The following is a 13,163-nucleotide window of genomic DNA, read 5'->3' as shown; positions in this document are numbered from 1 at the left end:
TGCAGAAAGTTCTGAAGAACAGGGTATGTTGTTTTACTAGAAATCTTTACTTAAACATTGAGAGTACAGGTATCTGATTTTTGTCACATTCGAGGTAATAATACAAAAAAACAAAAAAAAACCTGATGAGTAGTTTAGTTTGAATTAAATACATTTTAGAGTTATGTGTCACTTTTTAAATAAACAAGATTTGAAAGTTCCTAGCTTTCACTTTTGGAGTGCATATAAAAGTATAATACAAATGAGCAGGACAGCACATACCTGATTCTATAACAGATTAATTTTAGCCACAAAAGTATAAAGGAATAATACAAACCATAAGCTTGAGAAATCTATCAGGCCAGATAACAGTTTAAGTCCAAGTTTGCAAAGTTGACATTGATGTTTGCCAGTGAAAAGCAAAAGCAAATAGTGCTGGCTGGCAGTGAGTCAATTCTTCAAACTATTTTTTTTTTTTTTTTTTAACATAGACTCTAGCAGGTCTTGTGCTCGCTTTACCCTCAGGGTGTCCTATCCATCTCAGTCTACATCCAAGTAAACACACACTTGCAACTGAACTGCTCACAGCAGATCCTGCTGATTTCTATTGTATTCACTAATGAAACAAAAGGAAAGATTCCACTGGCCTACAGAATAATACTTTTCTTTGCTTTTTAGTATTTTTTTCCATTCATTATTGTGTTTACATCTAAAAAGAAGTAATATCATGTTTCAAAGTCAGTTGTTATAATGGTGTTCCTCCTGCTAGAGCCCTAAATGTGCTGTATATACCAATCTGTGTGTATCACACTTCTCTGCCAACTGATTCTGTTCTTAATGAGAGATAGACTGACTTATTAGAGCTGACCTGGTCTATAGGGTGTAAGACCTCATTATCTTTTGTTGAAGCACTGCAGTCTTGTGACCGCTGAAACCTGTTCTTGAGTTGTATCAAGGGACAATCACAAGGCTTTCACAGGATTATGGACTGATAAAACTTAAAGTAACAACAAGTATAACATCCAGTTGTCAATTGATTTTATTGCTGTGAAAAGTTTCATTCTTGTCTGTTTTTATTTGGTCTAGATTCTCAAAGCTATTTAGTTGACAATCCATAAATAAACAACTTTAGAATTGTACATTTAGTTTTACCTGGAATCTAGACCTTAAGTCACAATCAAACAATATATTTAAATGACATGTGATGCCACGGTATTATAAAGATTCAGTTGAGCACAACTTTCTCAATAGGAAAAAAGCAGAATAATACAGTTACGTGAAAAACTGCCAAATTATTAAAGTATAAACATAAATGTAGAAAAATATACATGATTTTAATTCACTGCAACCAATAGTAGCTAATTCTACATATATTATTTAATTTAAATTAAAACGTACCTGGCGATATCCCACCATAATCATACGGACAAGCACAATGTTGATATGGGTTCCCAAGGACTCATCATGGTAAATTTCATCCACCTGTAAGAAACATCAGGCAATATGATGTGGAAGCTAGGATTAGGAGTGCCTATTATACTAACTTAAATTACAAAGATTTTCAAAAGCTACCACTGTATGACCTATTAAGTTTATCTTCAACCATCTGCAAAATGAAAATGCAAAAGAAACTGTTCAGAATAGAAAAAAGGACCCCACCACCCCCTCTCACGACCCCCCAAATATTAACCTAAAACAAAAACACATGCATGAAGTTACTTGTTTCATTGAAGAGACCAAGTCAGAATTTTCTTTAAATTGTAAAAAGGGTCATAATAGAATAGGCAAAGGCTGTAATTACATTGAAAAGGGAATCATAAGCTGAGTATATGTCCACATGTGAAGGAGCTGCAGTAGTAAAATACAAAACGAAGTAGTAGTACAAAAATAATAAACAACACCAACGAGGAAGGCAGACATTGAGTGATCCTTTCCCCAGAGAAACCTGACTCTGTAGACCTCATTATTCTTGCTCAAGGGGTGTGGAAGACAGACCAAGTCGTGGCAGATAGAAATTCGACAACACACAGGCACAGACAGATACACTTTGAATAGGTAGCTTTGAGCAGCCACTAATTCATACTCCCTTAAGTTAATTTAAGTTTCACTATAGTCATAAAGTTCCTGAGTTTAATTACATGTCAGAAGCCTAAAGAGGCTCAAACTGGTTTTGAGTGAGTCGTACCTTAATTCCTGCTGCTTACACTAACAGGGTGGTGAACACTCCAGCAGAGGAATAGTGTGCTTACTTCAGTATGACTTGTAGTTTTGTATAAATGCTTCATTATTTCTATTACACCTTTTGGTTCAGGTGCAGGGAACTCCCATGCTGTTTGTTTTAAAGGTTTGGTCTTCAGTGATATTAACATGTTCACTGCAGTTATGAATCACTTCATTGTCTCTCAAGATTAGCTGCTTGGGAAAGGAAATAATAATTAATTCTGCATTCTCCGCTGTTGTAATCAGTCCTAACCCTGGGGTACATTTTTATTAGTGGAAATTATTTTCTTCAGGGTAAGTCATAAAAGAACATGACAATGAAACATCAGCATTTTGTTAACTGGGAGCCAGGGTTTAGGGTTACGGTATATCAAAAAAACTTTTATGGAACTACATAAAGCATGTGGTCTGTGGTCAAAGCACAAATCTGATTTCTGTATTAGAAAAATACATTTTACTAACCAAGTTAATTTAGGAACCCAATAACTTGGGTGAAGCCCGTTTCTCCTGCTAAACTCTTGATTTTCAGAGCTATTTACTCCAAATCGTCATTAGTTTTTTTTTTTTTTTTTTTTTTTTCCCAGATAGTGAAATGCACCCAATAGAGTTTCCAAACCAGAAATAAAGATGTGTTTAATTTATGTGCTTGTGAGTACTCTGAAATCGTTTCAGACATTCATTTTTTTATCCTTTGAGATGAAAACTGAGCTAATGATTTTAGCTTTGACAATCTAGCGCAATATCTGGAAAGCTCTTCAATCTAACTTGTCATTTGCACCTGACCACACTGAGTTCTTCAAGCATAAAACATTAAAGAGCAGATTTAATTTGGGTACCTGCAGCCCAAGATGAAGTCGTGCATGAAACTTTCTCATCCTATAGTACTTACAGTGTTGTGGCAGGATAAACGGGAAAATAAAGTCTGGGAATCTAAAAGATCTGCAGTAAAAGGTCAAGGAACTTGTGAGCTTGTTGTTGTGCTAGTGAGAAGTAAGAAATTGTGTTTTTAAAGCCTTGGTTATTATCACTTTAAATGCAGTTTTTGTAATAAATATAAGCTTGATGGAAACATATCCGCAGCATTGCCCACGTAAAACAGACGTGAAGGACTACAGTCAAGCCTGTACAAACATTTTAAAGACTAATTGACTCTAAACTGTATTGCTGTTTCTAATTTAAAGTAAAACATTCCTTCCACACAGAGTTATTGCAGCACTGTAATATTAACAGAATGTAAGACATCATTAGCTTTCCAAATACTAGCTGGTTTGTCGTTTATGAAGCAGCCCAAGTTCAAAACGGAAACATGTGGTAAATATACTGTATTCATCTTGTTTCATGTATATCAGCATATAACTCATGGTACTAGCATGGTGTGATATGAATAACAGACTGTAAGCAACAATATAAAGGTGTTTTACCACTATTAGCCATAGCTTACCATGGTCTCCATGCTGAATCAGAATCAATACTCCCCTAACTCCACCCCACTGCTTGACTACTAGGTGTTTCAATGAGCCTCTGGCTGGCAAGACTACCTTATCTTGGCCAACATATCTGTCAAACAGACCAGCTCAAAGACCCATTTATTTTTCAAAGCATGAAATTGGTTGGCCACACACATGCTTTTCAACATAAACTGCCTAATAAATGCCACTGCTTTAGCGCCGACAATAAAAAAAAAAGAAATGGAAATGTATCAGCCTTAAAAAAAAAAATTAAAAAAAAAAAATCAGCCAGTTATTATGCAATGGCCTGTCAGATCTGACTAAGAAATGTCTCAAGTGCATTCTGGCCTGTCAGTGAGAGAAATGCAGCTGTATAACTAGAAACAAACCTGGAATTAAAATAAAATATTTTCCATTTGCACATCTTTTATCTCAGTTAGATAATCTCTATACTCCAAGTATGTCCCAAGCGCCATTATATGAGCACCAGATATTCCCCTGATAACATATTAGAAAAACAATCCCTCGTAGAACCATATTCTCAGCTTGACATAATTCTTGCTGAAATCGCACTTAAATACTTTTTCATATCCACGATTCAATTGTTGTGATATTTACATCAAAAACTGGATAGCCAATTCTTTTTTTTGTGATCAAATATTTGTATTGGGGTTAGTACAAAAATACAAACAAAAACATGCATAAATGAACTCCCCATTTTCCTTTTTTACCCTCTCCCTCCCTCCCCTCCCTCTCCCGGGCGGCTAGCCTCATCCCTCCCATAACCCCTCCACAAGGACCTCAGGGACCTAAATTAATTTGGATTTAACAAAGACTTAATAAGATCTGCTATGCTTTCTCAGGCTTGGATCGTCTTCTCTCTGGCACCATGGATCAGAGAGGTAAAAAGTTCTAAGTAAATAATATCAAGAAACATTAGGATCCATTGGCGCCAGGGCAGAGAGTGTGGTGGCTGCCAATGCAGAGCCACCATCTTTTTCACTGCAGTAAGGCCAGCTAACCAAATCCGTATCTGTTGTGGTGTTAAGTCAAGGGATGTATCATTGTTCACTAAGAAAACCAGAGCGGAGCAAGGGATTATCTTTCCAAATATAGTAGAAAAAGCAGATGATACCTGCTCCCAAAGCTACGACTGGGCACTCCCAAAACATATGCAAAAAGGAGCCAAGGGCGCCCTGGGGGCAAAGCCAGCAGATAGGGGTAGGGGCAAGTTTCATTTGAAAGTGTCTGTGAGGGGTTAAGTATGTCCTATGAAGAAAATTAAAATGAATCAACTGATGGTTGGGGTTCTTAGACGCTGAGCCTAAATTATTCCAGATAGTTTCCCAGCTGATCTCCATATCTAAGGAAGCTAAGTTGTTATTCCAGATAGTGTAAGCTGCTAGATGGCCAATTCTAAAGTATATTACTAACCCTCTAGTTCAAATGAACTGTTATTAAAGAGAAAAGTGCTTTTGTTCTAAGTCGTTTTGAAAACATTATTTTAAATCAGCAGCCTTTCAAAATGAAATAAATGTCAAGCATTGATTAAATTCTACACCTATATTCCTTTGTCCCCTTCAGTCTTTCTGCGTCAGCAGGACAGTTTTCTATACAGTACTGTATACATTTCCTTGAGTCACTGGTGTATCCCTAGTAAACAAAAAACAAAAAACAAATCATGAAAACAGAAACTTCATCCTTTCATCTATATAAGTATATATGTTGCTATGGCACCATGAATCAGTAGTATGATGCCATTTCCATCCCAACAAGCCATGATATATATATACAGCTCTGGAAAAAATTAAGAGACCACTGCAAAATTATCAGTTTCTCTGGTTTTACTATTTATAGGTATGTGTTTGGGTAAAATGAACATTTTTGTTTTATTCTATAAACTACTGACAACATTTCTCCCAAATTCCAAATAAAAATATTGTCATTTAGAGCATTTATTTGCAGAAAATGACAACTGGTCAAAATAACAAAAAAGATGCAGTGTTGTCAGACCTCGAATAATGCAAAGAAAATAAGTTCATATTCATTTTTAAACAACACAATACTAATGTTTTAACTTAGGAAGAGTTCAGAAATCAATATTTGGTGGAATAACCCTGATTTTCAAGCACAGCTTTCATGCGTCTTGGCATGCTCTCCACCAGTCTTTCCCATTGATGTTGGGTGACTTTATGCCACTCCTGGCGCAAAATTCATGCGTCCTTCACAAAGACAAATCCACGATTTCAGCCTTGCTGAAGCACCCCCAGATCATCACCGATCCTCCACCACATTTCACAGTGGGTGCGAGACACTGTGGCTTGTAGACCTCTCCAGGTCTCCGTCTAACCATTAGACGACCAGGTGTTGGGCAAAGCTGAAAATTGGACTCATCTGGGGGTGCTTCAGCAAGGCTGGAATCGGGCAGATTTGTCTTTGTGAAGGACGCATGAATCAAGCCAAGTACAAGGTTGTCCTGGAAGAAAACTTGCTTCCTTCTGCTTTGACAATGTTCCCCAACTCTGAGGATTGGTTTTTCCAGCAGGACAATGCTCCATGCCACACAGCCAGGTCAATCAAGGTGTGGATGGAGGACCACCAGATCAAGACCCTGTCATGGCCAGCCCAATCTCCAGACCTGAACCCCACTGAAAACCTCTGGAATGTGATCAACAGGAAGATGGATGGTCACAAGCCATCAAACAAAGCCGAGCTGCTTGAATTTGTGCGCCAGGAGTGGCATAAAGTCACCCAACATCAATGGGAAAGACTGGTGGAGAGCATGCCAAGACGCATGAAAGCTGTGCTTGAAAATCAGGGTTATTCCACCAAATATTGATTTCTGAACTCTTCCTAAGTTAAAACATTAGTATTGTGTTGTTTAAAAATGAATATGAACTTATTTTCTTTGCATTATTTGAGGTCTGACAACACTGCATCTTTTTTGTCATTTTGACCAGTTGTCATTTTCTGCAAATAAATGCTCTAAATGACAATATTTTTATTTGGAATTTGGGAGAAATGTTGTCAGTAGTTTATAGAATAAAACAAAAATGTTCATTTTACCCAAACACATACCTATAAATAGTAAAACCAGAGAAACTGATAATTTTGCAGTGGTCTCTTAATTTTTTCCAGAGCTGTATATATATATATATATATATATATATATATATATATATATATATATATATATATTGTGACAAAGCACAACTCACTCGGGTTCGTTGCCCCTTTAAAAATACGACCCAGAACAATGAAATTGATTTTTAAGCGCTGGTGCGCTATTTTTTAATAAACACAAAAATCAAACACACAAAACCAAATAAACACCTAGCTCTTATCGAGCACTAACTACACACACAGGAACCTAACTAACACAGGACGGCTAAGCCGTTTCCCTGCCCCAAAACTTAATTAGACCACACAGGTTTGACACAGCACTTACTTCAATCTTACTGCTCGGAGACAGAGCACACCATCTGCCTCCTTCTACTCAGCAGCAATGAGCAGACTAGCTGCCTCTCTTAAATACCCTGCACCTGGTCCTAATTTAACAATAATTACCAGGTGCAGGGGATAATTAACAATTAAACAATCAAACAAATGTGCATTCTCACATGTTTCTTTTATGCAGGGAGGATTAACCCCCTCCCTGCTGTGTTACACTTCCCCCCCCTTAAGTGCACAGCACTGATCGGCCATTCCAAGGCCACATTTCCCCCCCCCCCTTTGAAGTCCGGTGTCCAGCGGAAGGGACCGCGATCCGGCGAGTAGGGACCCAAACGGCTTGCCAGGGGCGACCGACGCATAGGCCGGTAACCTGGACGGTGCAGCGACAGGCAGAGGTGCGAGCCACGGGACCGGCGCAGCGACATCTGAGAGTCCAGGGGGAACATAGCGGGAGGAAGGGGGAACGCCAGTGACGTCACACGACCGCGTCGTGACGTCTGAGGTTTCAGGGGGAGTGTAGCAAGGGACCAGGTGAGGAACTGTGCCTGGCGGTGCCCCGACCTGGGCACGAGGTCGAGCACAGGGAGGTCCACGCAATCCGGCAGGGTGTCAACAAGCACGGGGCAAGGGACCGTGCCCGGCAGCACTGGACTGGTTTCCAGGGGTGGTGGTCGGGGCTGTGGTGGAGGTGACTCCCTCACCTCCTCTGGTTCCCGAGACGGCAGCTTCAGCCCCTCTGGCTCCCGAGACTGCAGCTCCACCCCCTCTGGCTCTTGGGTTGGCAGCTCCACCCCTTCTGGCTCTTGGGTTGGCAGCTCCACCCCTTCTGGCTTTCGGGACAGCTCCAGCCCTTCTGGCTCTTGGGACGACAGCTCCACCCTCTCTGGCTCTTGGGACAGCTGCTCTACCTCCCATTTCTAGAGCAGCAGGTCCAGCTCTGTAGGCTCCGGTTCCGGTAGCCCTAGCTCCAGTCTCCATGTCTTATTCTGCTCCACTTGAGCAGCAGTGTTTCTCTTGATTTTCTCAATTAGTTCTTGAAAATCCTTTTTTTTTTTTTTTTTTTTTATTATTATTTACTGGGTCGTAGGGGTGCCCGCATTCTCCACCATATGTGACAAAGCACAACTCACTCGGGTTCGTTGCCCCTTTAAAAATACGACCCAGAACAATGAAATTGATTTTTAAGCGCTGGTGCGCTATTTTTTAATAAACACAAAAATCAAACACACAAAACCAAATAAACACCTAGCTCTTATCGAGCACTAACTACACACACAGGAACCTAACTAACACAGGACGGCTAAGCCGTTTCCCTGCCCCAAAACTTAATTAGACCACACAGGTTTGACACAGCACTTACTTCAATCTTACTGCTCGGAGACAGAGCACACCATCTGCCTCCTTCTACTCAGCAGCAATGAGCAGACTAGCTGCCTCTCTTAAATACCCTGCACCTGGTCCTAATTTAACAATAATTACCAGGTGCAGGGGATAATTAACAATTAAACAATCAAACAAATGTGCATTCTCACATGTTTCTTTTATGCAGGGAGGATTAACCCCCTCCCTGCTGTGTTACAATATATATATATATATATATATATATATATATATATATATATATATATATATATATATATATATATTGTGATGCTAATATTAAAGAAGATGACGTTCAGCAGTACAGTTGTTTTTTGTTTTTTTTTAAACAGTGTTTCAGTGCTGTACAGTCTATGTCGTTATCCGTTAGTGTTTCAGCTTTATTTGGATGATTGCCTTTACCTTGTTTTAATTTCCCGTTCCTCTCCAGTTTCTGAGATACGAATGTACCAGCTTTACGTCATTCTTTTTTCTTTTTTTGACGTATTCTCATTTTGTTGATCATTAATGAACATTTCTGTACTGTTTGTGTTGTCGAGTGATTGAAAACTAGACATTTTGTGTTTGAATTGAAAGTGATGGTCTCGAGGAGTCGAATGGGTCAAAGTTCAAGTATATTTTCCTCTAGAGGAATTATCACATTTTGACGGCACTACTGTGGTATTAAACCTTTTTTTTCGAATGGCTCAGGATGCAAATATAGCCTATATATATATATATATCAAGTGTCAAAATGTCATATATATATATATATATATAAAATATATATATATATATATATTTTAGCTCAAAGAGCCAGCTACCCATATATATACATATATATATGTGTGTATATAGTCAGCACTTGGATATCCGTTACCCAGATACATGTCAGTCGTGTTTTACTGCCTTTGTATTAAGAATAAAATCAATCCCCATTAGACAGTATATATTAATGCACTTACCTGTCACACGCGATTTCCAACTCCATGACCAATTTTCTGACACAGAGCTCTTCAATGTTACAATTAATTTAATTATCCTTCACAGCCCACGTTTTTTGTTTTTTTTTCTTGCCTGTGCAAATCAGTCTGTCATACTGTGCATTTAACAGCGCTTCCTCCAGTTAACACCTGACGAAAATGCAGTCAAAGCAAAGTGAACAAGACAAGCTACGGTAATGTAAAAGTTAATCATTAAACAGTTTAGATACTGTGATGCCATTTTTAAAAAAAATCGGTGATCTTTAGATGCTTTTGTGCATTTTCATTTGCAAGTGAACGGTGACATTAGGGCCTTGTCAAGCACTATATTCTGCAATTTTAAATACTGACTTTGGATACTGTTGTAATTCTGGAAACTGTGTTGTTGTGTTCATGATATTTTCAGAATCATATCGTTCTGAATTAAAATACTTTTGTTGAATATATAGTACTGCACCAACAAAACCAACTACAGTACATCTAAATGGAAGCCTGCTTATTTTAAAATACAGTCCTTTCAGCTATGTATTTTTGACATTGTATTTTTTGTCTTCCCTGAAAAAACAGACAAAAGTTTGTTTTTTACTGCTGTGTTATTCCCCCAACACGTGCACTAACAAATTTCAATGAAAGAATCAATGAAATATCCCCCTGGATGAAAAATGAAACTAACAGGAGGGCCGTCTTCAAAAACTTAAACATTCAAGACAGATTGCTGTAAATATCCTACCTTGACCCTGCTGAATCAAATCTTCCATGAACAATCTACCATCATCATGATGCATCTCTTGTGATATGTCAGATATAAGAAAAAAATAAGAAGCAGTGCCAAAGAATAGACAAATACGTGCTACAGTATACTTCTCCCTGTACAGTTCCTCAAACCCAAGTCATATTTTTTCTTTCCATACAAAATGTGTGTGTGAGTGTGTGTGTGTGTGTGTGTGTGTGTGTGTGTGTGTGTGTGTGTGTGTGTGTGTGTGTGTGTGTGTGTGTGTGTGCAGGGCAGGGGGTTGTTTGGGTGGTAGAGGGCCGGTTACAATGTGCTCACCTACATGCACGTCAAATCGGATGAAATAATCAGATATGCGTCACACTCGTTTAACCGTCACTGAAGTTAAAATTTTATAGGGTTGGATATGTGAGTGCTGACTGTATATATATTGAACACACAGCACATCCATATCCTTGAGTAGGAATTAATGACCTCAGCTAATGAGTGACTTGGCTTCACTCAAATCATGACTCATACATCCATATGGCTGAACACCCAGTGAGGTGCATTTAGTTTCTTTCCACAGATGTATAATAAGATCTGGAAGTGTTTCAGCTTTCAATTATGTCACAGCAGTAAATTATAAAAGCATACATTCTATGGCTGTTCTTCTGAAGAGCATCAATAGGGACTCATACATCTAAGTTTGCTGTGTTTCCCAACAAAGTAACTATGTATCTTTCAGAATTCTTCATCACTATTGTAGCATTTTTTTGCAATATTTATATTCTGTGAGGATATTACCAAAATGCTTCATTAAGTGGATAGCAAATGTATGTTAAGGGGTTGTATATCATATGTGAAAACATTAATTGTGTTTATTTTGCAGAAACTTGAAGCTCTTAATTGACTATATGGAAAATCATCGCTAGAACCTTACAACTTAGATTGTGAATTAAAAGTGTTCTATTTATAGGTAAACCTATTCTAATTTTCCTGACCAACAAATACTGGTAATGTTATGCTCTTTTTCATTGCGGTCATATAAAGTAAAACCCTATTTAGTACAAAGTACTGTTATGTAATCTTTAAAAAATAATAACTACTCATTCAATTCAACTTCATGCCAGGGATACAGTATATTTCAACTGTCCTGAATTAGTCTGGACAACCTTCACCTGACATCTGTCAGAAATGTCTAGCCTAACTTTGACGTTGACCTATATTTAGGGGTTTATGTGGGCCTTTAAAGAGCCAGGTGTTAAGAACTGAGAACAACTTACAGACTTATTTTTAAAACTTGATTTTGACTAAATGTGCTTGCTTTTAGCAATTTCTGCTTTTCTTTTGTATGCCAACTTAAATGTAATGTTGGTGTTTTTTTGGGGTTTTTTTGTGCAGTGAAATTATCTACATGAATTTACAAACATGAGATGTACACTTTGTTCAACATAAGTTACCAAGTACAGACAATGAAAATGCCTGACTCCAAAATGCTCCCCTGTAAATTGAGAAAAAAACTCAAACTCAAAGTGGTGGATGCTAAAAACCAGGTGGGCCTTTGGCATGATAATATCAATGTTATAAAAAGCTTTCAGTTTAATTTTGTAATAAACAAACAAACTGGTCTAGTCAATGCATTGAGAATTTTAATATATTAATGTATAGATCTGTATTGAGCGGGTGTACTTACTGTGTATTCCTGCCTAGACTAACACAAGGGTGCGGTACAAGGCACCGTACCCTGCATAGTTTCATGATTTAATTGGCCCTGTGCCAAGAATGAAGTGGAATAAAATACTACACGTCTGTGAAATGTTGTATTGTGAATTCCACTTTTAAAATGCAATCGCTGTGTCTCGGGCTGGTTAAGGGTCCCATGTGTGCACTATTGGATCAAAGGAATAAATAGAATGATTTAAGTAAGATAAAATACCTATTCTGAAAAACACTCCAGCTATCTTTGTATCCCTGTCAGGACAGCTGGGTCTGCTTTATTCAGTTATCATCCCCTGAAGGTACAACCTTCGCAGGTGGGATGGCGTTCTCCTTCCTCCAGATGGGAACATTAACCTGAATCCTGAACCCTGGTGGGATCATTTAAGACTGCAGCATCACAAGGGTATTTACAAAGGATTTACATTTTTAATAAATTGTACCGCACATTAACATAACAACATTTTCCCAGTGACTCTGGTGTACTCTATTTAACCATCCTCATCACTGTACATTCACCCTGTACAATAGGTACACCTCACCTTGCTTTGATGCACAAAGTGGTGTGGGTGGAAACCTGAAACCTGCTGCCAAAGGAGTGAATATAGTATATAAAGATTAATGTGCAAACAACTATTGTACAGTTCTTTGTTTTCTCTAAGTTTCTATCAATCCATTATACTAGCTGAAGGACTAGTGAATACCTGTTTGTGTACAGTAACGTTGCACCTAACTGAGATAGCAAGTACCTTTGAGCAGACTTACATTCTCCTTAAGCCAAACAGTTAAGATTAAGGGAGAAAATGAATGATCACTTTAGTATGCAGTCCACTATCAGGATACATCAGGGTGAAGAAAACCCTAAGCTTAAAATGACAGTCCTGAAAACCAAGGGCTCCATGCAAAATACGAGGTGCCAAAAATTGGAACATTTTCATATGATACATGTATTTTTGTTTTGGAAACATTAAGAAATTACACTTGCTAATTGTTTCAGGCAGATGTTGTGGACACAAATTCCAGTAATGACAGCACAGGGTAAAGCTCTTAATTGTGGGGTTTTCAGTTTCCGGAAAGAATAGCCACACACAGCCTTTGCTGAAATCCACTGAGATCTTTCTTTGGTTATGTGTGTTAATTCCATCTCTATAGAGCACAATCAGACCCCTTATTTTGTGGTGCTTTTCTCCCTCTCAACCCCCAGTCAAGTCTGTAATTGGCCTACTGCTGCTAATCAGACCACCCTACAGGTGCCAAATCGTAACTGTTACAGAGTGAAACCAGCTCCCT

At 38.3% G+C, this 13,163-nt stretch overlaps 1 protein-coding gene across 4 annotated transcripts in view; it reads right to left on the bottom strand.

Moving 5' to 3' along the window:
* The window catches only part of LOC117417937 (A disintegrin and metalloproteinase with thrombospondin motifs 3-like), a 55,043-nt gene that overhangs the window by 21,962 nt on the left and 19,918 nt on the right, over nt 1–13,163 (bottom strand). For all 4 annotated transcript variants that reach the window (XM_034030359.2, XM_058985024.1, XM_034030358.2 and 1 more), the window contains exon 5: nt 1,378–1,461. In XM_034030359.2, coding sequence (XP_033886250.2) covers nt 1,378–1,461 — 84 coding nt within the window. The remainder of the gene's footprint in view (nt 1–1,377; nt 1,462–13,163) is intronic.

The sequence above is a fragment of the Acipenser ruthenus genome, chromosome 13 (assembly GCF_902713425.1).
Source record: "Acipenser ruthenus chromosome 13, fAciRut3.2 maternal haplotype, whole genome shotgun sequence".
Lineage (NCBI taxonomy): Eukaryota > Metazoa > Chordata > Actinopteri > Acipenseriformes > Acipenseridae > Acipenser > Acipenser ruthenus.
This window is presented reverse-complemented; position numbering and strand designations above follow the sequence as displayed.